This window comes from Rhinopithecus roxellana, chromosome 21 (assembly GCF_007565055.1).
Source record: "Rhinopithecus roxellana isolate Shanxi Qingling chromosome 21, ASM756505v1, whole genome shotgun sequence".
NCBI lineage: Eukaryota > Metazoa > Chordata > Mammalia > Primates > Cercopithecidae > Rhinopithecus > Rhinopithecus roxellana.
Genome location: NC_044569.1, coordinates 17,552,083 through 17,578,584, shown reverse-complemented (window position 1 = coordinate 17,578,584; position 26,502 = coordinate 17,552,083). Strand labels below are relative to the sequence as shown.

General features: G+C 42.4%; 1 protein-coding gene across 9 annotated transcripts in view; it reads right to left on the bottom strand.

Moving 5' to 3' along the window:
• FHOD3 (formin homology 2 domain containing 3) overlaps window positions 1-26,502 on the bottom strand; it is a 498,596-nt gene that overhangs the window by 162,603 nt on the left and 309,491 nt on the right. For all 9 annotated transcript variants that reach the window (XM_030925939.1, XM_030925940.1, XM_030925941.1 and 6 more), the window contains 2 exons: window positions 20,714-20,808; window positions 11,461-11,604 (listed from right to left, as the gene is read on the bottom strand). In XM_030925939.1, coding sequence (XP_030781799.1) covers window positions 11,461-11,604; window positions 20,714-20,808 — 239 coding nt within the window. The remainder of the gene's footprint in view (window positions 1-11,460; window positions 11,605-20,713; window positions 20,809-26,502) is intronic.

Here is a 26,502-nt window from a genome sequence, read left to right as displayed (position 1 = left end):
AAAAATTATCAAGGCAACACCATAACATGGAATGCAGTTAGGGCTTTCTGAAGTTCAGATAATTGACAAAACACCAAGCTACTTAAAACAAAAAGAGTGCATGGAGGGAGCAAATGGGCCACAGAATCTTGGTAGACCCAAGGGTAGCCCTCATGCTTGGCAGTCATGGACAACGTAACAAGAAATTGGAGGCTGCTGTTCACTCATGGTTTTGTTTTTATAATAAGAATTCTAGAGTCACCAACGCCCAGTGATGACAAAAAGAGAGACTTTGTTTACACATGCAAGGCTACGGTGGCATTTCGGCATTTCCAAATGCTTTGAGTTCTAGTGAGTACTACTGCTTAGAGTCAGGAACACTGGGAGCTAGAAAACACCTAGAGAGTATGGCTTTTAACCCAAGGCTTATTCAGGATCTGTGGTAAGAGTCAGACCTAATCAAATACAGCACAATGAGTAACCTCTGTGGGAACACAAAGTAAGATAGAGCCAGTCCTGAAAGCCCTCTAACGCTGTCCCAAGTGATGGAGTGATTCATTTGTTGGACCTCTCATCAAATACCTCTAACTCTTTTAATTAAATGTAGAATGCTGTTTGTAAACTAAAAACTTGGGCAAGGAGCAAGTAGGGTCCAGAATCCAGCCCTGACGGCTTACACATCCCCAAGTAACCAAGAAAGCAGTTAGGGGCAACTTAAGGTGACATCTATAACCACTTCTACCAGTCTTTGAGGCCACTGAATGATCTGAACATTCTTAAGAAATGTTTTCTTTTTATTTATTATAGTAAAAACATTCAACATGAGATCTATTCTTTTATCAGATTCTAAGTGTACGATACAATATTGTTAACTAGAGGGATGATGTGGTATAGCACATTTCTACAACTTATTCATCTTGCATTACTAAAACTTTACGCTTGCTGATAGGCAACTCTCCTTCACCCCCTCTCCTCAGCCCCTGGTAATGGCCATCTTACTCTCTGCTTCTGTGAGTCTACTTTAGATACCTCATATAAGTGAAAACATACAGTATTTGACCTTCTGTGACTGGCCCATTTCACTTAGCAAAATGTCCTCAAAGTTCATCCAAGTTGTAGGAAATGTCAAGATTTCCTTCTTAAGACTGAATAATATTCCACTGCATGTATATACCACATTTTCTTTATTGATTCATCCATCATTAGACATTTCAGTTGGTTCCACACCTTGGCTATTGTGACTAGTGCTGCAACAAACATGGGAGTACCAGTATCTCTCCAAAATCCTGATTTCAATTCTTTTTGATGAATATCCAGAAGCGGGACTGCTGGATCATATGGTAATGCTTGAACAGTTTTTTTTTTTTTAACTTTGTACTGTGGAAATTCTCAAACATACACAAAATATAGAGAAGAATACAGGCTGTGATGTGCTCATTCCCCATGAAAGTTCAACAATGTGGCCTGCTTTGGCCAATGGAACATCAACAAACATGATGCACACAGAAGCTTGAAAAGTGTTTATGCATTGGGACTTGCCTTTTTGAAATACTGCTATCATGGGAAGAAATGTGGGCTAGGCTGTTGAAGACACACGACCCAGCCAATAGCCAGTACCAAATGCCAGGCCAAGTAGATAAACTAAGGCCATCTTAGACCACTCAGCTCACTCAAACCACTAGATAACTGCAGCTGAGTGAAAACTTCCCATTTGAATAAGGCTCAAATTCCTAACCCACAGAATCATGAGCAGGGATTGTTGTTTTACACTACTAAGTTCTGGGGTGTTCTGTTATGCAGCAAGCGATAACTGATACATACTTTCAAGCACCTCTGACAAGGAAGAATCTTCAGAGACTGGACCTATTAATTTCTCTGAACAGTAATAGTTATTTCTTGTCCTCTCCAGTCTTCAGCCTTAAGATGCCTGACCCCTTACAGGGACACATTTTCAGAACCCAAAGTTAGAATACATAATCTGACAAAATATTTTCTTTTTCATTTTGTCCATTTAAGTATGTGAAAAATCATATGAAACTATAAAAATTCAAATGAATTTAATTAAACATGGATCAAATCACCTTTCTGAAATGGAGTTCAATTACATGAAATTGGGCCTGATTCCAGCAAGTCCAAGACATAATAGCCACCAGATGTCCTTCTCTATTAGGAAGAATTCTAGAAGCCTAACCAAACTCTCTGCAATTGCTTAAGAACATTCAGTCTTTTGTGAAAAAAAATATATTGGTTCTGCTTGTAGGATTTGTTGCTGCCCTTGCATATAGTGATGTTGGTTGTCTTTTGGCAGTGAATATATTTTTTAGATGCATTAACTTTCAGAAAGAAATAAAAATCCCAACTCTGCCAGCTATCTAAAGGATTCAGTTGTCACAGCTTGAGTTATTACGCAGGGCATCTGCCCCTTAAAGTGACTGCTTTCCAACTGAATAGCATCCTTCCTTCATTCAACTCAGCACCTGATAGACACTATCATGAAATGTGTGACATTTGAAGGAGACCTCCATTCAAGCACCTACTGAACTTCTACTGTGGGCAGCTGTGCTGCTGGGCCTTGGGGCTAGACAGAGGTATGAGACATATGGCTTAGAGTAGCTCAAAGGGAAACAGGTCGCACGTCCTGAGGAGTGTTAAATCAGAGGTGTGAACACAAGGCAGCACCCTCTCATCAGTTATGAATGGCAGTAAGGGGACAAGCAGCAGAAGTCCCTTTCATCTTGCCAAGGAGCCTTAGGGAAAGAGATGACATCTGAAGTGACTGCAGCAGGAGGAGTAGGAGTTTGATAACTTGAGAACAGGAAGGAAAAACATTCCAGACAAAGAAATGGAATGGACAAAGAAAAGTTCCCCAAAGAACCTGACTTTCATGTTCAAAAACAGGAGAAGTTGAGTGTGATTGAAACTTCAGACATATCTTGGGAATGGTGGAGACGAGGCCACAGAGGCATGAAGGCCTCAGATTATGGAGGGCCCTTGTACCAACTCAAGGAATTTTGGTTTCATCTTGCTGGTCATGAAAAGCTCAGTCATTCATTCATTCGTTTTCTTAAAGGAGAGAACAGCATAATGAGATTTGACTTTCAGGAGGATCACCTTGCTTGCAGCTGGTGGGAGTTTGGAACGAGGAGATGGCCCTCATGGGATCTCAATGGCCCCAGGCTCTGAACACGCTGCTCTCCAGGCCCCACCCCTGCAGTCACCCAGCCTCCTTTCAACCCCTGACACCTGCCATGCTTGACCTCCTCCAATGCTCTCCCTCATTCACTGTCTTTCGTCAGGCCATCATCTCAGATAGGCCTTCCTCCCTTGCTGCTGCCTCACTTTCTGGCCCCCACCTCATACCATCTCTTTTCTTCATAGACATGTTTGCAATCTCAGATCCTCTGCTTATGAACGTTCTTGATCACTGTCTGCACCTCATTAGAGTATGTGTCCCCTCAGGGCAATGGTCTTGTCTGATGTGCTGGGTCACCAGGGCTAGAATAGTACCTGGCATACAGCAGATACTCAATGAACTTTTGTTGAATGAACAAAGTAATAGACAAGCAAATGAATAGGAAGATTGTGCAATACTTCAGGCAAGAAACAATGAGGGCCAGAGCTAAGGAAATGATCACAGGAATGGAGAAAAAGCACAGTTTTCAGCAATCAAACTCCTAAATACAGGGACACAGCAAAGAGAAAGGAGTCCAGTATAGCTCTGGGCTTGTAACTTGGGAAACTCCACTGTTTGCAGAGGTGGAGACATGAAGAGTCCGTTCAGAATTTTTGTTTTTGTTGTGGAAGGAAAATAAAGGGTTCATTTGGGGCTGGTTGCATTTCATGTGTGGTTTTCAGGTGGTCATGTTAGATCTAGTCAGAGCTTCCTTGGCACGTTCTAAGTCCTCTGCACCATCCTCTGCTAGGGGAATCGGCTACCTACTTGCCTTAGACTAAAGAATGGAGGTTCTTTGGGGGCAGGTACAGATCTTTTATCTCTGTATTTAGACCCCTAGCAGAATATGTCACATATAGTGGTCTCCCAGTACATGAATGAAATACAAGATGGCAAGCAGGCATAGAAAAAGGAAGGTAGAGAGGCAACCAGCCATGGGGCCCAGAAGAAAGCATGGAGTCAAGATAGTGATGAGCCCCCAAGGCTGCTGACTTCACTGGGACGAATATAGGAAGACAACACAGACAGAGAGGAGGGCTGATAAGGACACGTCAACACTGAAAGGGAGGTGTGAGAAACAGGATCCAGGGAGGACACTAAGGGGGAGCCATCAGAGAGACACCCTGGAGACATCTGGACACACAGCAACAAAGCACAATGTGCAGGAGTGGTCAGGAATTCTTTTATGATGCTAGTATAACAGTGATGCCCAAACTGACAAACACAGCATACAACAAAGGAAGAGGAAGGGGAGGTGGCAGGGATGGAATGCGGAGGAGCTGGCTGCTACACACCAATCTTACTTACGAATACTAACACAAACATTTTCAATAAATTAGTACCAACCAGAATTCCAACAGCACCTTTTTAAAAAGAACACATCACTGGCCAGGCGCAGTGGCTCATGCCTGTAATCCTAGCACTTAGAGAGTGAGGTAGGCAGATCACCTGAGGCTGGGAGTGCCAGACCAGCCTGACCAACACGGAGAAACCCTGTCTCTACTAAAAATACAAAATTAGCCAGGCGTGGTAGCGCATGCCTATAATCCCAGCTACTCGGGAGGCTATGGCAAGAGAATCGCTTGAACCCGGGAGGCGGAGGTTGCAGTGAGCCGAGATCACGCCATTGCACTCCAGCCTGGGCAACAGTGAAACTCTGTCTCAAAAAATAAAATAAAATAGGCCGGGCGCGGTGGCTCAAGCCTGTAATCCCAGCACTTTGGGAGGCCAAGGTGGGCGGATCACAAGGTCAGGAGATCAAGACCATCCTGGCTAACACAGTGAAACCCCGTCTCTACTAAAAAAATACAAAAAACCAGCCGGGCGAGGTGGCGGGCGCCTATAGTCCCAGCTACTCCGGAGGCTGAGGCAGGAGAATGGCGTAAACCCGGGAGGCGGAGCTTGCAGTGAGCTGAGATCTGGCCACTGCACTCCAGCCTGGGTGACAGAGCGAGACTCCGTCTCAAAAAAATAAATAAATAAAAATAAAATAAAATAAAATAAAAAAATAAATCATTACCAAATGGATTGTATTACAGGAATGCAATGATGGTTAAAAGATGAAAAGAAATCAATTACTCAACTCAAAAATCCAGAAAAACAACAAGGTAAACTCAAAGAAAATAAAAGGAATTTATAAAGATAACACAAAACATTGAGTTACAGAACAGAAAAGCAGTGCAATTCATATAAAAATCAGAATTATTGCTTGAAAAAAATCAACAAAATAGACAAACCATTAGTTAATCTGGAGGAGAAAAGAAGGAGAAGTCACAAACACACAAAGTAAGAATAACAAAAGGAAGATTACTGAAAGAGAAGAAATTTAAAATATTTGTAACAGACTAATAAAAATTCCTTTACTAAGGAATTTTAAAATCCAGATGAAATGGATAATTTCCTAGAAAATGTAATTTAGCAAAATTGATCCTGTAACAATAGGAAGTTTAAACAGACCAGTTTCCATAGAAAAAAATATAGTTACCAAAAATCTTCCCTCACTGTCCTCACCACACACACACATATATATTTAACATCACAGGCGCACCTAATTTCTCAAGGGAATTCTAATAAGCCATAAAACACCAGAATATGAAATGTCACTTAAACATTTCCAGGGCTTAGAGAAAGAAGAAAAACTTCTAAATATTTTGATGAAGCATGAATAAAACTGAAACCTAAACATCTTAACTACTGCATGCATGCACGCACACACACACACACACGCGCGCGCACACACACACACACACGCGCACACACGTGCACACACACACGCGCGCACACACACACACACACACACACACAAAAGGAAGTACAAGAACTCTCGCAGTAGCATTGTTTGTCAAGGCAACAAAAATATAAACCATCTAACATCTGTTCAGAGCAGAGCAGATAAATAAATTGTGATACATTCACCAGCAGCGAAAATGAACAAACTGTTACCCACATATCAACATGGAACATGTCTCAAAACTGTTGAGCAAAAGGGCATATTCTAGAAAGAGTCAAAAGATATGATTCTGTTTATAAAAAGTTTGAAAACAGACAAAATTCAATAATACATTGTTTAGGGGCAGACTGAGAAGAAGGAGCTAAAGCATCTGGCCGATGATGCTTTCACTCATCTTACAAGAAAGGTGTTTCTGGGGAAAGAATACAAGCATGTGAGGACCTGCCTCACCTGCCATAAATATACGAATTAACTAGACTATCTAATAAATAGACTAAAGATATTTGCTGAGAGTGCTTATTTCTGGAATACCCTTAGCAGGATGTCCCTGGCTATGGATTACTTACAGTAAGTAAACCCAGAATTATGGATTTGTGAGCCATGACTCTCTGGGACATGAAGTAGAGACGTTTCCTAACTAAATGCTCCTTGCTGGGTGAGATGACCTTGTGAACCTCACTTAGAGACTTTGTCTGTTGTTCCGGGTCAGAAAGCACATGTCTGAATCAGGAAGAAAGGACCTGGGGAGTCACAAGGGATGTACCAGACCTCTCTCTGATCCATCTACACCTCTATTGGCTGTATTCTTGAAATTATTAGTACAGCCAGATAACTGGGAAAGATCTCTGATTGTCCAACTCTGATTTAGTAAAATGATTCTTTGTTAGCTCACAGAATAAGTAGTTTTCAGATTAAATTATTGTTAAGGAAAGCAAGAGAATACTGGGGGTAAGAATAGTAGGATGACAATAAAGGGGCTGTCAGGACACTTCTGAGTTGTAATGTTTTAGTTCTTAAAGCTAGTACATGGTATTTGTTTTAATGCTCTTTAAATGACACAAATATGCTTCATTTGTGAATGATATACACTTGATGCTCAAATATTAAGCACATGTAATTCAACAAAAGAAAGAGGTTGAACATAGGATAATTTCTTAAAAGTTTCGCATGAAGGGAAAGAAGGTGATGAGGAGGTGGCTAAGAGGCGGGTAGGCTGGAGAGAAAATGTGCCCTGAAGCAGAGGATAGTTTTTAGATTCCTAGAGTTGGTATCAAGGTGATTCTTCAATACTCTCTCCCAGTTGGTTCACTGATGGGCAATTCACCTGCATCATGCTGGCTTCTGAATATACAGTGACCCTATGGAATCCAAATCTGTGGTCATCTGAGCCCCTGGTTGAACAGAATCTAACAGATGGAAGGTTCTGATCGTGGTGGTGAGGGGGCTAAGGGAAGGAAATATCTGTGCTGTCAAAAATCCACCTTCTACCTTTATTTAAGCCAACTCTCTTGAGCTCTCTTCCTCTTCCATCTTCAGTATTCTTACCTTATTCTCCATTCTATATCTGAGGAGCCATGAGAACATACTCCTTCATCACCTGCTGGCCTCCCAGGGCCTCAGGTCAATAACAATGAAAAACTGAGGGAGTGAGGCAGGGCTGGAAGAGAAGATGCCCAGAGCAGGGCACAAAGAGCTGGCCAGCGGGTGGCTATGGGCAGCTTCAGGTGCTGCCAGCAAATATGTTGGGCCCAGTTTCCTCTCTACCAAGATCATATAAAGATAATTCTGTTCTATTCCTCAACTTGTCACTTATTATGACAGTAACTTATAGGAAATAGTGAGTTATACATCATTCTCTCCATTTCTACCTAGTGAACACCATAACAGAAAATATCTTCCCTAGAGCTCTAGCTGTGCAGAAAAATTTATGAATGAATTATCTTCCTCATAACAGCATTTGCAATTGTGAAAACCTTGAAAATAATCTAAATCTGAAAAAATAGGGACTAGTTATATGTATTAAGGTATACACACAGATAGAATATTGTACACCTAAAATACTAAATTCTTAAACATGTAATGTCAAGGGAAAATGTTTCCAACGTGTTTGCTAATAAGATTCAATACGCAACACTGTATGTAGACTACTATGTCCCTCATCATGAACACACACCCACATATACAAAAAAGACTAGAAGAAAAGACCAAAATGTTAAAAATGGTTAGTAATAAAATCATGGGGGATTTTTTTTCCTTGTACGCTTTTTCGTATACCAAAAATGCTTTCTGTTATGCCAAATTTTCATCAATGAGTGCATATTATAAGTGGAAAAAGGAAATATTTTTAAAATGTATTACTATTAATAAGACTGATCAGTTAGGTCAGAAGTGGAAAAATACAATCCATAGAATGGGAGAAAATATTTTCAAATTATGTATCTTATAAGGATCTAATATCCAGAATATATAAATAATTCCTAAAACTCAACAATAAAAAAATCAAGGCTGGGTGCGGTGGCTCATGCCTTTAATCCCAACACTTTGGGAGGCCAAGGCAGGTGGATCACCTGAGGTCGGGAGTTCGATACCAGCCTGACCAACATGGAAAAACCCCATCTCTACTAAAAATGCAAAATTAGCTGGGTGTGGTGGTGCATGCCTGTAATCCCAGCTACCCAGGAGGCTGAGGCAGGGGAATTGCTTGAACCTGGGAGGCGCAGGTTGCAGTAAGCCGAGATTGCACCATCATGCTCCAGTCTCAGCAACAAGAGAAAAACTCCGTCTCAAAAAAAAAAAAAAAAAAAAAAAAAAAAAAAAATCAATTAAAAAATGAGCAAAGGGTCGGAATAAATATTTCTCCACAGAAACTATACAAACAGCCAATATGCACTTGGAAAGAGGCTAAACATCATCAGTCTTAAGGGAAAAGCAAGACAAAACCACAGTAAGATACCACTTCACACCTACTAGCTGGTTTTAATGAAAGTGGTGGACAATAATAAGTGTTGACAAAGGTGTAGAGTAATTGGAATCCTTATACAGTGCTGGTAGAAATGTAAAATGGGATAGCCACTTTAGAAACCAATCTAGCAATTCCTCAATCAGTTAGAGATAGTCACCATATGACCAGCAATTTCACTTCTAGGAATAAACCCAAGAGAACTGAAAACGTATGTACACAAACTTCAATTCAAAACAAATGTTCAGAACAGCATTATTCATAATAGCCAAAAGGTAGAAATAACTCAAGTATTCACTAACTGATAAATGGATAAACAAAATATGGTATATCCATATAATAGAATACTGTCAGCACAACTAGGAGCAAAGTAGTGATTCTGCCAACGTGGGTGAACCTTGAAAACATGCTAAGTGAAAGCTAGCCACAAAGACCACATTTTGTATGGATCCATTTGTATGAAACGTCCAAAACAAGTAAATCCAGAGAGAGTGAAAGTAGATTACCGGTTTGGGGCCATGGGGGACAGGGAAGAATGTGAAGTGTCTGCTAATGGGTGTGGGGGTTTCTTTTGGAGTGACAAAAGCAGTCTGAAATATGATAGTGGTGATGATTGTACACCATCTTGTGTATATGCTAAACACATATACACCACTTGTGAATATGCTAAAAACTATTAAATTGTACACTTTAAAATGGAGAATTTTGTGGAATGTGAAGGATGGCTGGAGGGCAAAACAAAACAAAACAACCAAGGTTGGGCACAGTGGCTCATGCCTATAATCCCAGCACTTTGGGAAGCCGAAGCAAGTAGATCACTTGAGGTCAGTAGTTCAAGATCAATCTGGCCAATATGGTGAAACCTTGTCTCTACTAAAATATAAAAATTAGCCAGGCATGATGGTGGATGCTGGTAATCCCAGCTACTCAGAAGGCTGAGGCAGGAGAATCACTTGAACCCAGGAGGCAGAGGTTGCAGTGAGCTGAGATCACACCACTGCACTCCAGCCTGGGCAGCAAAGAGAGAGACCCCGTCTCAACAAATAAACAACCAACCAGAGGTGGAAGGTTATACAGGCCCCAAAGGCTCTTGCAATGACAGACACACAGAATGTCACTGATGGGACGTCCTCAGGGATTGCCTGGGTCACTGTATTCTTTGAGTGAGTTTGGGCCTAGAGGCATTCACTTTCCTGGTTCAGGTCATACCACCCAAGAGAAAACACATCTTCAGATCTGCCCCTAACTGGCCATGGCAGGACACTGGGATGATGAGGATCAGCAAGAAAGAGTGTCATTTCAACACTCTCACAATTAAGTACTTTTAATACCATGGGGGTATGTGACCTAAAATTAACCCACAGGAAACAGTCTGAACTCAAGTCAACAGGGTCCAAAGCCCTGATGTGTAGTCCAAAGCAGAACCGGCATCATGGGTGAGTGACCTGTGCAGTTGCATGAGCAGAGCAGAGAGGTACAACATGCATGTCTGCCATTCCTTGCTGCTCATGTGCACAGATTCTGGTAGACTCGTGATAGGCAGGAGTTCCACGGGACCGGAAGTGAGTACAAGGTAAGTATGTTACACCTACAATTGGGGAGGCGGGGCACTGACAGCCCTGGGGGCCGTGCTTCCCTTCAAGATGGATTTGAGTGCAGACATAAGACAACCCATGGAGCCTCTCATATTCGTTCTTACCCTGTTACCTTCCCAGGTTAGACAACAACTTATGCTGAAATGACAACATAAAAGAAAGGAAAAGACAGGGCAGCTCCTAGATCCTTTTTCTTTCAGCCCTTTCTTACTCTTCCGTAAGTTGCAGGCAGAGTGTTGGTAGAATGCACACACCTCAGGAAGTGACGTAAAAACAGTGCAGTCAGTTTTGTACTGTTTCTGCTGTTCTGGTAAGAATAAAATACACGTGCATGTGGGAGCTACAAAATATGATTTAGGTAATTTGGCTGATTCTGCCTACAAGTTAAAGGCTCTTATATTTGCATTCGAAACTGACATTTCATAATATAAAGATGAATGGTAAAATTCATGGTAATAATTTTAAATTTTAATTTTTCTTTCCTTATAACATTACATACCAAATTAGAAAATCACCACAAGGTGGAAGAAACCACAGAAGAAAGTGAAGAGTTGTTTTAGTATCTTCAACAGCACTTTTGCTCCAGTGTTCCATAAATGGTCCTTCATTTCCATTTTGCATTGGTTCCTACAAATCATGTATCTGGCCCCGCCTGAACTTCCATCTCCCTCAGGTGTAAGAAGCACGATTTCTGCCTCTGTTTCTTTCTCTCCCTGTCTCCTTGAGTGAAGGTGCTGCTGACAGACGGCATGTTCTTTAAAGGAAAATAGCTAACCAATTTCCCCTATATCAAGGGTTCTTGAGCATGAATACACATCAGACTCTCCTGGAAGGCTTGTCATAACACGGTCTGCTGGGCCCTCAGAGTTTCTGATTCAGCAGCTCTGGGGTGAAGCCTGTGATCCTGAATTTCTAATAAGCTGGTGGTGCTCATGTGCTACACATGTGGTCTAAAGTGGCGCCATCTCAGCCTTTGACAATTGCCAAAGCTGTATGATACCTTACAAAAGGCATGGTCTGGTACCTCATAAATGTTGAGTTGCTCCACTAAGTCCAGGTCAGTCCCTTTCTTGTTCAAGTGCCTCTGGGACACAGCAGCAATGCCCAGCTCCTCCAGGCAGTCCACAACATCGTAGAAGGTGTCTTGGTCTGGCAGTCCTGATAACGTCTGGAAGAAGAGAAGAACCAGCTACAGACACACCATAGAAGACTGCCTTGAGGCTCTCAAGGCATTTTCCAATGCCTAATCCAGGCATATTGTTATAATCATGGCCACTAATCAATCCAGATAGATGACAAATTTATCTGAGCAAAAGCCTCTTCAGTGTGGCAGGCAAAATGAACCCCAATATTCTCCCCTCTGGTGTACATGTGCTACATAATCTCCTCGGCTTGAGTGTGGACTGGGCACTCCCATGATTAGGTTACATTAGGTGGCAAAGGTGAGGGGATTTTGCAGATGTAATGAAGGTCCAAAATCAGTTGATTTTGAGTTAATCAAAGAGGTGACTCTCCTAGGTGATAATCAAGTAGGCCCTTTAAAAGAAGGCTTAGCTCTTCTCTGAGCTCTGGACTGGAAAGAGATTATCCCACTGGCCTCGAGGCAGGAGCAAAAACCACGACTTTCACAGAAGCAAGGAAATGAATTCTGCCAACTACATAGACCTGGAAGAGGACCCCAAGCCTCAGATGAGACTCCAGCCCTGGGTGACACCTCGGCTGCAGCCTTGTGAGACCCTGGGTAGAGGACCTACTAAGGCCATGCTTGGACTTCCTGCCCCATGGAAGCTGTGAGATGATACATGAGTGTTGTTTGAAGTGGCTAAGTTTGCGGCAATTTGTTACACAGCAATAGTAAACTAACGTACTTTGTAATTACAAACTCCTGTTAAGATCCATACACTAACAACTGGAGTTGTAACAACTTAATTTTATTAAATTGTATGTAAATTCAACAGGGCCTCCCCGTGGTCTATGAAGTTTAGAAAAGCATGAGAAATTTCAAGGCAGCATAAGAGTCAAAAAGAGAACCCAAGAAAGAAAAAGCTGACTTCTCTTTGAATTCTACCTCTCTTAAGAGAAGGAGGGTATCTGAGACAAGGCCCTGGCTCAGAGCTGGAAGGAGCCTGAGATTTACTGCAAGCCCCTTATCTTATATAGGAGGCAGAGAAGGATAAACGCCTGAGGCAACAGGAAGTGACTGAAGACATTGGGATAAAACCCTGGGCTCAGAGCTGCCATTCCAGTCTCAGCCTTTAGTCCCTACTTACTTCACTATCTTTGCATTTCTAAGAACAAGACAAACATTCCAAAATTATTCTAAACATGATAACTTGCCTAGGAAGGAATAAGACCAACACTTCTGTAAAGACCATTTCATAGCACCAGCTTCTCTAACACTTCTATCTTGGGGCTATCAATGTTGGAAAGAAGGCCTCTATTCATAACTTGAATAATGGCTTTTTCCTATTTAAGCTGAGCAAAGAGGGCACAAGTCACTGCTGTTGAGATCAGAAATTAATGAAAACCAACTGTGATGTGATAGCCTAATTATTCAAGGCCCCAGTAAGGACACAAGGCAGGAGGCTGTGAATCTGAAGCCATCATAAATAGGTGTTCACACTTGGGCTGCCATGTATGACAGCACACACCAGTGTCTACAGGCACCAGGCCAACCACATCTCAATGACAGGCAATAACGGTCATCAGGGCTGCCCTCTGCTTCCAACATTGATTAAAAACTTGCACATCATTCAAAGAATCCTATCATCCTTTGTTTTTAGTGAAAACTCTAGAACTTATTAAAAGATGAGAGGGAAATAGCAATACCAGGCCTGGGCAGGGTGAACAATTAGAGATGCCCTAACTGCCAGGTGACTGCAAAATGCACAGCCTGAGGGATGCAGGTGAAGGGACGTCTAGTGTCAGAATTAAAACTTCCTACACAGCAGCGTGGGGGCCAGCCCCAGGCACAGAGTGAGACTGCTGGTAGTCTCCTCACCTCTCTGTTCCCCCACCTTCCTCTTCCGCTTTCTCCTTGCTGGGAGCCCACTGAGGTTCTTTCACTCAGAAGTTTCCAGGAGGTTAAACTGCTAAACCTAATCCCCATTGCTTTAGCAAGTCCAGCCATAAAGGGTGAGGGAACCATTAGTAAATAATTTAAAAATTAGAACTATAGAAGTAAGCAGGGGCCAGGCACAGTGGCTCAGACTTGTAACTCCAGCACTTTGGGGGGTTGAGGCAGGTGGATAACTTGAGGCTAGGAGCTCAAGACCAGCCTGACCAACATGGCAAAACCCAGTCTCTACTAAAAATACACATTTGCAGGATGTAGTGGCACATGCTTGTAATCCCAGCTATTTAGGAGGCTGAGACACAAGAATCACTTGAACCCAGGAGACGGAGATTGCAGAGAGCCGAGATCGTGTCACTGCACTCCAGCCTGGACGACAGAGCAAGACTCTGTCTCAAAAAAAAAAAAAAAAAAAAAAAAAAGAACTAAAAAGACTCGGGAAACTCTTGCCCCTTGCTCAGTAATAAGCCCTGAACTGAGGGTATCAGCAGGTCATTTGTCATTTCCGCAGTGAAAATATGGGCTTAAGCCAACCCTGCGTACTATCACCTTTCATGCAGGCTGCAGGGGAGACGATGGCCTTCTGCCACTCACAAATGCAGCTTCTTTTTCCAGCTGTGCAAGAGGGTGCTATACATCTTTTTAAAAATTCATTTTTTTTTGGTTGGTTCTCTAATAGGCTCAGCAAATTCTACCACACTCCCACCTGTCCCCTGGGCCTCCCCTCCCAGTTCCACCCTGCAGCCACCCTGCTGCTAAGTTGTCCACTTCTGACAAAAATGGCAGCTTCACCAGAAAAGTCTGCGAGGTAAAGGTTTGCTGATGCATTCTCCCTCAGACACTAAAGGTGCCGAGTGTAGCTGCCTGACACTTGGTATCCCTCCTCCTGTTTTTTCTTAGACTTTGTCTTGACAAAGCCTGTGACAAGTAAATCTTCACAGGTCTCTCTCAGAGGGGGAAATTCTTCCTGAAGGACATTCTTCCCCCTCCCTGGGTTTTCATTGATTCCACCAAGTCTTTCTTATAGGATAAAACCATTGTGGCAAAGCCGGTATGCGAATGTTCATAGCAGCGCTGTCTGTGGAAGCCAAAAGCTATATACACACAAATCTCCTTCAACAGGTGAGTGGGTAAGCACATATGCATCTCTACAAGGAATACTACATGGCAGTGGAAAGGAGTTAATTAATATATTGCATATATTAATATATGCAATAAAAGATGAATCTCAAAAGGCATTATACTGACAGAAGCCAGCCTCAAAGGGTTACTTACTGTATGATTCCATCTGACATTCTTGAAAAGACAAAATTACAGTGATAAGAGAATAAATCAGTGGTTTCTCAGGATTACATACAGGAGGTCAGAATGTCACTATAAAAGGATAACATGGGGGAATACTATGTTATTATTAGTCTGTATTCTAATTGTGAAGGTGATCCATCTTCATGTATGTGTTAAAACTCATATAGCTATATTCTAAAAGGTACATTGTTATGGTTTGAATGTGCCCCCCACCAAAACTTACACCCCAATACAGCAGTGTTGGAAGGGAGAACCTTAAAGTAGTGATCAGGTAATGAATGGATTAGTCCTGTTATCTCAGGACTGGGGTAATTATTGTGGGAGTTGTTTCCCAGTAAAAGGATGAGTTCAGCCATCTTATCTTCCCTACAACCCTTGTCACCCTCTGTATCCCACTATGGGATAGCACAGAAAGAAGGGCCTGGCCAGATGCCAGCACCTTGATATTGGACTCCCAGCCTCAAGAACCGTGAGTATTTCTTTCCTCTATAAATTACCCAGCCTGTGGTATTCTGTTATAGCAACACCAAACAAAGACATAAAACTGATACAGAGAAGTGGGCTGTTGCTATAACAAATAACTGAAAATGTGAAAGCAGCTTTGAAATTGGGTAATAGGTAGAGGCCAGAAAGATTTGGAGAAGCAAGCTAGAAAAAGCCTAGATTGCCTAGAGCATCATCCGGTTGACTCCGGTGGGAGCTCAGAAGAAGAGAATAGTTGTAGGAAAAGTCAGAGCCTTCTTAGAGACTGCTGACGTGGTTGGTAGAAATACAAATGGTAAAGCCAGTTCTGAAGACGTCTCAGATGGAAATGAGAATCAAGGTATTAGAAACTGCAATAAAAATCATCCTTGTTTTTAAGTGGCAAGAACTTTGCTGAACTATGCCCATGTCCTAGGGCTCTAATGAAAGATAGAATTTAAGAGCAATGAACTAGGATATCTGGTGAAAAAAAATTCTAAGCAAAATATTGGAGGAGTTGTATGGTTACTTCTAATTGCATATAGGAAGATGCAAGAGGATAGGAGTGATATAAATATGGAGTTTATTAAAAGGAAAGTAGAGTAGAAAAATTTGAAAAAGTCACAGCTTGGCCATGTAAAGAGTGAAAAGACATCTTTTGGAAAGCAAACCAAAGGGATGACCAAGTGACCATTTGTTAAAAGGATTATAGTATGGATAGAAGGGAGCCAGTGTTATTCCCCAAGATGATGGGAGAAAAACTCCAAAGGCATTTCAGAGACCTTCTAAGCAAGCTAGGACCTTGAGGACCAGGTTTCTGGACAAGCACCAGCAGTACCTCAGCATTCACTGCTCAGGGCCACTCAGGATCCTGCTCCCAGAATTCTGGTGCAGGATTTTTTGGCCACCCCAGCTGTGACTCAAGCAGGCCTTGCTGCTCTGGAAGGTACAAGCCATAAAACACACGGTGCTAATTCTGCAGGTGTGGAAAATATAAGAGCTGTGGAGCTGTGGTGACCTCAACCTAGATCTAAAAGAAGGTTGTGGACAGCCTCAGGTCCCAGGAAGAGACTGGTCATGGGGTGAAGCCACTGTGGAGAGTCCCCAGTAGGGCAATGCTTAGTGGAGCCATGGGAGCACAGTAGCCCTCAAGACCCTAGAACTGTAGAGCTACCAGTGTGCAATCCAGCCCAGGAAAGCTGTAGGCAAAAGCTCCAACCTAGGAGAGCTGAAGTGTGGGCTGAGCCCAGCAAAGCCATAGGGATGGGACTGCCTGAGGCCTTGTGGACCCAACCCCAAGGTGCCCAGGATATGGGACATGGAGTCAAAAGAGACTATTCTAGAGTCTTAAGATTTAATATTGTCCTTTTCTCTCTTGGGGTTTGGACTTGGAACTAGTTACCCTTTTCTTCTTGCCTGTTTCTGCCTTTTGGAATGTGAACATCTATGCCAGTTCAACAATGTATTTTGGAAGTAGGTAATTTGTTTGATTTCAGACTCACAGCTAAAGGGAAATTTGCCTCAGGATGAATCGTGCCTTGAGTCTTACCTATACCTGATTCAGATGAGACTCTGGATTTGGGACTTTGAGTTTGTACTGGAATTCATTAAGACTTTGGAGCTATTGGGATGGAATGGATATATCTTGCACATGAGGAGGACATGAATTTTGGGGACCGGGGGCAGGATGCTATGGTTTTCATATGTCCCCCAAAGTTCATGCATTAGAAACATAATCCCCAAAGCAAAGTGTTGAAAGGAGGTAAATTGGATGAATGCCATTATCTCAGGAGTGGATTACTTACTGCAGGAATAGGTTCCTAACAGAGCATAAGTTTCACCCCCTTCTCCTCTCTTCCCCTACAACCCCTTGCCCTCTACCATGGATGGCACAGCAAAGAGGTCCTCACAAGACGCCAGTTCCCTGATACCTTGATATTGAACTTCCCAGTCTCCAAAACTGTGAGAAATCGATTTCTTTATAAATTACCCAGTCTGTGGTATTCAGTTACAGCAACACAAAATGGACTAAGACATTAATTTTAAAACAATAAAAGTAAATGTAAAAACAAAGGCAACTACTCAGCATGTACCATCCAGGTTAGTTATCCCCTAGCCCCACTGAACAACTCCTCTTCCCATGGCTCCCTGGGGTCCTGCTTTCCCTGAATACCCTAAGCCGGCCTCACGGTAACCCCTCTTGTTACTCATTCTACCTCCCATCCCCAGTCTGCTTCATCCTATTTCACAAGGTAATCAGTTTTAGAACAGTAACCAGGATAGGACTTAGTGTCATTGTTTTGTCATGGAAATGTCCATTTTTAAAAATTCTATCTTATTAAGGGCCTTTATTTTGTTGAAATCAATAGTTAGAAACGACCCAACTTGCAATATAATTTCCCAGATTTCACAGTTGAATGTTTTCCAGACCCAGATTAACATTTTATTTTGTTTGGTATCTCAGAGGAGTTTACTCATTGGGCAATATGCATTACTACAATATAACAAAACAAAACAAACGTGGCATGAGCGCTGGTGGTCTGTTGACTTGTTTAACCCATTTATGCCAGACGTTGCAAATTTTTTTGTGTGAAAAACCAGACCTTGGCGATGACGTTGAGAAGTAGGATATAAATAAATCACACAAGCTTAGCGTTCCAATAATGGAACACTAGGCATAAGTTAGTTAAGGAAAGGATTACATTTGAATGAATGACCTCAAGGATCTTTCTGGATGTCTCCTTGGCTAGAACTAACAAAGGATGAGAAAGAACTGCCAGATGAGAAAGAGCAAGTGAGGGATTCCTGGACATCAAATGCCACAAAATGTCAAGCAGAGGGTGATAGGCACTGGGTCCCTGCCAGTGAATAGCAACAAAGTACCCACATTGTGTGGGTACTGGTATGATCATAAGAACATGTGCGAATGGCCTTATCAATAAAATAATGTTACAACAGGGAACACTGTGCCAGCGTGAAAATTCCATTTTTGCTGAATTCAGTGTTTTCCAGTGCAATGTCAATGACTAAAAAGGACAGGAAATAGATGACCTTAAACCTTAGAAACCAACAGAAAATTGCTTCAAATCAAATGGTAAAATGAGCTCACAAAAAGATTTGAAAATAAAAGCAGAATTCTTAGGATTATACTTCAGAAAAGTTGTGCCCATTTCCCACCAGGGTTATAGGAGTTTCCTAGGCGTTCATCAACAAATGATATTTCATTAAAAGACAATCATTGCCAATGTGACCTGGGAAATATGTCTTCTTGTTTTCTTATGTATTTCTTTTGTTCTTAGTTGGTTTAATGTATTTCATTTTTCTACTGAATTCAAAATATATTTAGGATAATACCATTTTTTACCTTTCTTTTTGTAAATAATCTCCCAGTTTGTCATTTGCATTTAGTTATAATTTGTGATTTTCATTTTATAAATAAGATCTTTTAAAATTTTATGCAGTAAAATAGTTAAATCTCTTCCTCTGGAACCTTTTTCACTGGTTTTATTATTAAAATAAACGTTACCAACCAGAGACTAATTAGTCTTCATCTCTCTTTTTCTCCCTGCAGTTTGATATGTTCCATTAAATGCCTTAAGCTCTCCAGGGCTTACTGTGGTATATGGTCAAAGGATGTTTTTGTTTACTTCCATTTAACAACGCCTCTCCAATCAGTAGCCAACCCGTCCCCACCAATGTTAACTGTACAGTGAGTTGTTCTATACACTGAGGTCTCTTTCAGAGCTCCTCTGCGCCAATCATCTGTCTGCTGAGGAAAGGGCCAGACCACATTGTTGTAATCCTCAGAGTTTGCACATTTTACTATCTAGTAGGAGAAGCTGCTCTTCATAATTATACTGCTTTCTACAGATTTATCCCCAGTTTATCAGGGAAAGTGTTTCTCCACTTGTATTTCAGGAAGGGACTCTGAATCTTTCTAAAGCCCTAATCATCACTGCAGATGGTCCCGCAGGCTCACACGCAGCGTGAGCGTGTACGGAGAGTACAAGGAAGGTCCATGTGGGGGGGGGGGGGGGGGCGCTGGTGAGGTACCTGTGCTCTAAGGCATGGTGATCCAAATGGAGAAACTCCACACCTGAGTCTGGGCCTGTCCTGGGTCAGCATGGGCCCCATTGTTTCAGAGCAGCACCTCTGGGGGTGGGCACCAAAGACCAATACTGCCCTACAAGGTGGTGATCGGGGAGGGATGCGACAGCAGGAATGAGAGCACCAAGTGTGGTCACCATCACATGAGACAAGTGGGACCTACTCCCAGGATTCCTTATCTCAGCCCAAGAGTCCAACTTCAATATGCAGTGGAACACGTGTACCTCGTGTCTTCCTGACATGTGAACTATTTTCTTAGAGTAAAACTTCATAATTTATATTCCCTCAAGGAAAAATGATTTTAAAAAATAATTTTGTCTGGGAGTGGTGGCTCATGCCTGTAATCCCAACACTTTGGGAGGCTGAGGCGGGTGGATCACCTGAGGTCAGGAGTTCAAGACCAGCCTAGCCAACATGGTGAAATCCCGTTTCTACTAAAAATACAAAAATTAGCCAGGCTACTTGTAATCCCAGCTACTAGGGGACTAAGGCAGGAGGATCTCTTGAACCTGGGAGGCGGAGGCTGCAGTGAGCCGAGATCGTGCCACTGCACTTCAGCCTGGGCAAGAAAGTGAGACTCCGTCTCAAATAATAATAATAATAATAATAATATAATAATAAAAATTATTATTATATTATTATTATTTTTAAATTTAGTAAAATCTTTCTGGTTTTACTAGAAAAGACCAAAGCATGAACACATGTAGGCACCCACAGGCCTTCACAAGCAGGCACACCTGCACACATCCACCCCACAGGTTGCATAAAGGATTTTCTCCTGTAGTGCACACTGCAGCCATGGTTCCAGCCACCATGATGGGTGTCCACATGATGTGGCTCTTATTCAGAGAGAAAATTTTAGATTTTCACAATGTATTAGTTCCCTATGGCTACTGTAAGAAAGTATCACAAACTAGGTGGCTTAAAATAACAGAAACTTATTCTCTCACAGTTTGAAAGACTAGAAGTCTGATATTAAAGTGTCAGCAGGGCCATGCTTTCCCTGAAGGCTCTACAGGAAGTCTGTCTTTGCCTCATCCTCAATTGGCAGCCAGCAATCTGTAGCGTTCCCTGGCTTGTAGATGCATCTGCCTGTCCTCACGTGGCTGTCTTCCTTGCATGTTCACATCGTCTTTCCTCTGTGTCTCTTCTCCTCTTATAAGGACACAGTCATGCTGCATCAGAGCCCACCCTCATGACTGGATTACGTCTGCTAGGACACGATTTCCAAATAAGGCCACAAGCACAGATATCAGGGGTCAGGGCTTTAACATATCTTTTTAGATAATGTTAAATATATCTAAACATATCCATAACACAGTCAACCAACCTTGTTCACCAAAGTCATTGCATAAACCAGTAGCTCTGTATCAACTCCATCTTTTTCCTCCAGGATTTCCATGATATTTGACCAAGGTTTGACCCCTATGAGTAAAGCAAAAATCATTAGAAACAGCAATTCATCAACACTCTTTATCTAACTCACATCATAGTTTATTATCCAAGGATGTATCCAGTGACGGCAGCTTCTTTCAGTCGTCAAATTTCAATGTGTGACATTATCCTTAGGATGGATTTGAGTATGCTTCTAATTGAGAATATTTCTTAGTCGGGAACCCTATCTCACATCACCCTTGTCCTTTTGACAAGAGCATTGTATACCCTTCAGTGTCTGGATGCCTACGTACTTAAAAATTTCTTCGTATTAAAGATGGAATTTTTAAAAACCCAATCACTGCAACTCTGTAGGCCATACATTTCCCCCAGGGCAGAAAACTCTTGGTAAGTATTCTCTGAATATCCTTCAGCACCGAAGAAAAGGGGATGTGGAAGATCTTAACATCCCTCTAGCAGTGACTCCAAGAAATAAGTGACATGCCCGTCTAGCAAATATCTCAAGAACAGAAACATATTACATCTACTCCATCAGGGCACAAATACTGTTTAAGTATCAGCTAGGTACAAGGTCTATTGGGCAGTTGCCCTCAATAGATTTATAATCGAATGGAGCAGCTAGGCATAAGCCCAAGAACAGACACCACCAGCACAGAGCAATGGCTGAGAAGTGTCCAAGCATGCAGCTAAGCCTGTCACTGTGCAAGTGAGGTCTCTTGCAGCAGGGATGATTGCAGAGGACTTGGCACAAGAGGTGGCTTCTGCCTGGGCTCTGCAGGAGAAGGCTTATGGGTGGCTATTTCCAGGCTCTAGGAGTGACAGGAGATATTCCACATTCACATTCAGGACCACTAAGCCAAGGGCAAGACCAAAAAGGGGCACACAACACCTTGACATGGTTTTCTAGGCCCAAGATGAATATTTGAAGTGAAGTGAAATGAGAATTGCCTTGCCCTTGGCTTGGTGGTTTGCAACATGAAGCTCTTTCCTGCTTTCTCTATACAGATCTCAAAGGGATATTGCTTATTTTTGCTTGAGAGAAGTAAACTTGGAAATAACCTAAATGTGGTGGTTTCCAAATGCTGGTCCTTGGATGGGCTATGTCAGAGCTGATTTTGGCCTTGAAAACAAAAGTTTCCCAAGGACCATGATAGGATCTGTCTTATTGATCTCCGTGCTCTTAGGACAGTGCCTGGCATACCGTACATGTTCAGTAAAATGTCTGCTGAATAATGAATGGAGATCTCTGAGAAGGCATGAAGTAGGTTAAGCTGAAGCAATTTTAAAAGAACCAGGAAGCAGATGCACACAGTAAGGAAAGCAGAGAAGACGGGATTTAAGGGGATTTGTTTAAGAGGATTAAACAAAGAATAGGTACCTACATACTACAAGATGTAAAAGACACAAATGTAGCTCAATGTGGAGATCTTCTGGCTTTCCTAAGTGAACAGAAAGCCTTTTGCTTTGGCTAAGTTGCCCAGCCAGTCAGAACTGGGCAATCTTCTATGACCCTTGCTAACTGAGCACAAAGACATGTTCTTTCACCTCTTTCACCTGCTAACTACTGAATTATCTCCTTGCTGATACTGATTATCAAACTACTTTGAAGTCCACACCACAGTGTAGTTGTTTTTCCAACCCCCACAAAGTAACCATCTCAGCCCTCAAGACAGTCAATCAATCTGATCAGCAGGCCTTGGGTCTCACTGTCCAGTTTCAGACATCTGGATGCCGCCGCTTGTGTTTATAACAGGGGCAGCTTCTAACATTCACATTTTGTATAAAACCGTGGCATAAAACACAAGTTCTAGTGAGTTGCCCACGCATGGTTCAAAGGAAGAATGTGCAGGGGAGAAAGTATCGAAACTAAGACTTTCTAGTGGTGCTAATGGACCCAGAACTCCTTTTGGTTGCTTACTCTGGAGCCAAAGATGCAAAACAGGTCCTGGGGGAGCAAAGGCCAAGGAACAATGGCAGGCAGCCCAGAGAGAGAGGGAGAGGTAGCCAGACTACATCCGTACTCCCCTTAAACAGACAGATGCACTTGTGTGCATCTACTCCTTTATAATAAGAACAAACACTGGCTTAATTTAACTGAAAAATGTGTTTTTCAGCTGTGTTATCTGAGTCTCTTATTACCATTTAAGGATTTTAAGTCTGGAAATGTGCATCTATTTGTACACTCTTAGGATGGATGTTCATTCTTTTTATTGTTTTGGGGCAGAAAATCGGAAATATTTACAAGAATGAAGGTGAAAGGGAAGAAACATTTGGTTCAACAAAAATAGCCATGGCAGACTTCAGGCTAGGCCTGTGTTCAACACCAGCACTTGCATGTTTTCTAGGAGCTCCTGTCAGAATTATGGGGTCCACTCACTCCCCTCATTGCCTTTGCTAACTCCCTACAATGTGTGTATGTGTCATATGTGTGTGTGTGTGTGTGTGTGTGTGTGTGTGTTTTGTGGGGGACAGGGTTCCTGTACTGGAATCATAAACCATATAATGCTAGCCCTTCATATAACAGAGAAAGAAACTGGACCCCAAAGGAGTGGAATGGAGGGGCTCAGGAAGCTCATCTAGAGTTCCTAAGGTCTCTGGGGTGACTGTACTTACTTTATAGGATTACTGAGAATTGTCATTGAAATAAAGCACTTTGTCTTTTTTCCTTAATGCTGCTGGAGTATATTAGAAGACAATACTTAATCATTGTCATCTGTCTCTCTCCAACTCCACTGCCCCCCACCCCCACCCCAAATACTAGAGTACAGGTTCTGTGACAGCCTTTTTTCCTGATGACTGCAAGCACACAACAGATACTCAAATATGTGCCGAAAAAATGGGTCTTACGTGAAAAATGTTTAGAGTTGTGTCTGTTACATGATAGATACCCAAATATCAGTAGCTGTAATTGTAATGGGTGGTGGTTGGTGGAGACACCCAGTTTACCCCCGGGCGGACCAGCTGCACTAACTCCCCAGCCAGTCCTCTCTTAACCCAGATAAATAAATACACATAGAATCAATTGCTCAATACTTCTCCCCTCTTACTTTCCTAAATCTCCACATTAAATCCAAAGGAAAATGAGATATTTAGCTCAGTGCCTCAGACATGGGTTGGTCTAACACTCAAACAGAAGTTCCTCCCAGCACATTCCATGTCTTTCCACATACTACATAAACACACTCAATGTAGATGCTTCTGCTATAAATAATGGTGGAAAGAGAGCTTGAGTTCTGTCAACCTGTAGCTTCCACTACACTTTACACGATCTTCACAGATCAATATACTCTTAAGCAGAAAGCAGAGACGGGATCGCTTGAAAGGATGAATTTTTTCTCTGCTAATCATGTGTAATACATATGTTTAAGAATGATCAAATGAAAAATTGAACTACTTCAAGAGCTATGCTGAGCCAAATTAGTGAGACTCAAGATTTAGGACAAATTTCAACATGCGTTATCCTCTCTGGTCACTTGCCTCACCCTCTGTGAGACAGGCAAACCTGTTCACTTAGAAGGAAGGACTCCATATCCAGACAGCAGAGGGGTGTCAATCAATTTCCTGTCAACCACCACAGGGAAGACCTCAAGGAAAGGGAGTCTCTGATATGGCTAAATGACAAAGCAAGGCTCTCTAAGGGCTCCCATGAGCCTTTCTCTCTTCCTGCCAGGCCCTGGCCATGAGAAAGGGAAAGTGACCTAAAGATGCAAGCAAAGAGAAGAAGATCCAGTGGTCTGATATTAATACCATATCATGCCCCACAGATGAACTTGAATGTACCCTTTTATCTTAGGCCCTGAGCAAAAGTGCAATTGCCTGGTTCCAATGGAGCATTTTAAATTTTCCTTCTTCATAAACACTGATCACTCCTTATGATGGACTTTAACCCCTTTGGTTTCTATCCCTGCTAACTGGCCCACTCTTGGCCACAGACCAAATTGCCCACACTGCAGAATGAAGCCTTCTGGTTAGCCCACGTGCAGCATGCATAATGCAACCAAAGGAATTTGTTCTGGACAACTTCATTTGCTTTAGGTAGTAATGATTTTTGAGGACTGGTAGTTTGTTGGTTTTCTTGCTGATTCCTTAACTCTGACAGTTTTCATTATCCAAAAGAAACTATTCAAAAAGACAACTGCTTATATGTCCATTCGTCCCTGCTGAGGAATGAGTCTAAAGCCACTTTGAGAAGTAAAATTTATGATTTATAAACCTGTGCACAAATGGCTATGCTCAGTTTACCCTAACTCACCTCTGGCACCTGTCTGCTCTCTCACCCAGTTGAGAGGGAACTGGAGAGCTGCTTCTAAACCCACTAGGTGGAAACACACCTGGAAGTCATGTTGCTCTCTGCAGAACACCATGGCACATTTATACGTTTAATACCATCATAGGATTCAGGAACAATTTTACTAGCAGTAAAATAGGATGATGTTATATGTATGCATTATAAAATCACAGCCAAGACCACACATGTCCATAAAGAAACATGCTATTGAGCCACACATGATAAGCTATTTCTGAGTTTTTCCATTAGTGCCATTCCTTTTCTTTTTTTTCGGCTGCTAGTGCTCAGTGGCAGACAGACAACAGCAGTTGCCAAAGGTTTAAGAAATTATTATTATTATTATTTTTGAGGACAGAGTCTCTCTCTGTTACCTAGGCTGGAGTGCAGTGGCACGATCTCAGCTCACTGCAAGCTCGGCCTTCAGGGTTCACGCCATTCTCCTGCCTCAGCCTCCCGAGTAGCTGGGACTACAGTCGCCCGCCACCGCGCCCGGCTAATTTTTTGTATTTTTAGTAGAGATGGGGTTTCACCATGGTCTCGATCTCCTGACCTCATGATCCGCCCACCTCGGCCTCCCAAAGTGCTGGGATTACAGGCATGAGCCACCGCGCCCGGCAAGAAATTTTATAGACAAAATCCATAAAGCTGGCCGGGCGTAGTGGCTCATGCCTGTAATCCTAGCACTTTGGGAGGCCAAGGCGGGCACATCACAAGGTCAGGAGATCAAGACCATTCTAGTTAACACGCTGAAACCCTGTCTCTACTAAAAATACAAAAAATTAGCCGGGCGTGGTAGTGGACACCTGTAGTCTCAGCTACTCAGGAGGCTGAGGCAGGAGAATGGCGTGAACCTGGGAGGCAGAGCTTGCAGTGAGCCGAGATCATGCCACTGCACTCCAGCCTGGGCAACAGAGCGAGACTCTGTCTCAAAACAAAAAACAAAACAAAACAAAACAACAACAACAACAACAACCCATAAAGCTAAGAAGACAATTCATTAGCTTTTTAAAAAATTATTTTTACTAATCAGGAAAAGGTGGCCATTGTTTTATCTCGATGGAGAGACTTGGTCTGGCAGATGAGAATCTCTGGCCGGGGCTATGGATGGAGTCTTGGATATGGTATACAAAGGCCTGGGTTCATTTCAGGATCACTCCCTCATCCATCACAACATTCCCTTTATGGGATATGAAGTTCAAGGAAGGGAACTCAGAGCTGCCGGCTCAGCAAAGCCAAAGGAGAACCCGGGTCATGAGAAGTTGGCCCTCTAACTCACACCCATAGCAAGGGCCCTGGGGTTACCTGAAGCTTAGGACAGGAAGATGAAGAGTTTGTTAGTTGTCCTAAAGTAACCGCCAGAGTTAAGGGATGAAATACAAATCCTCTAAGGATGAAGGAGAGGAGCTGCTGCCTACCAGCTGCCAAAACACACACTG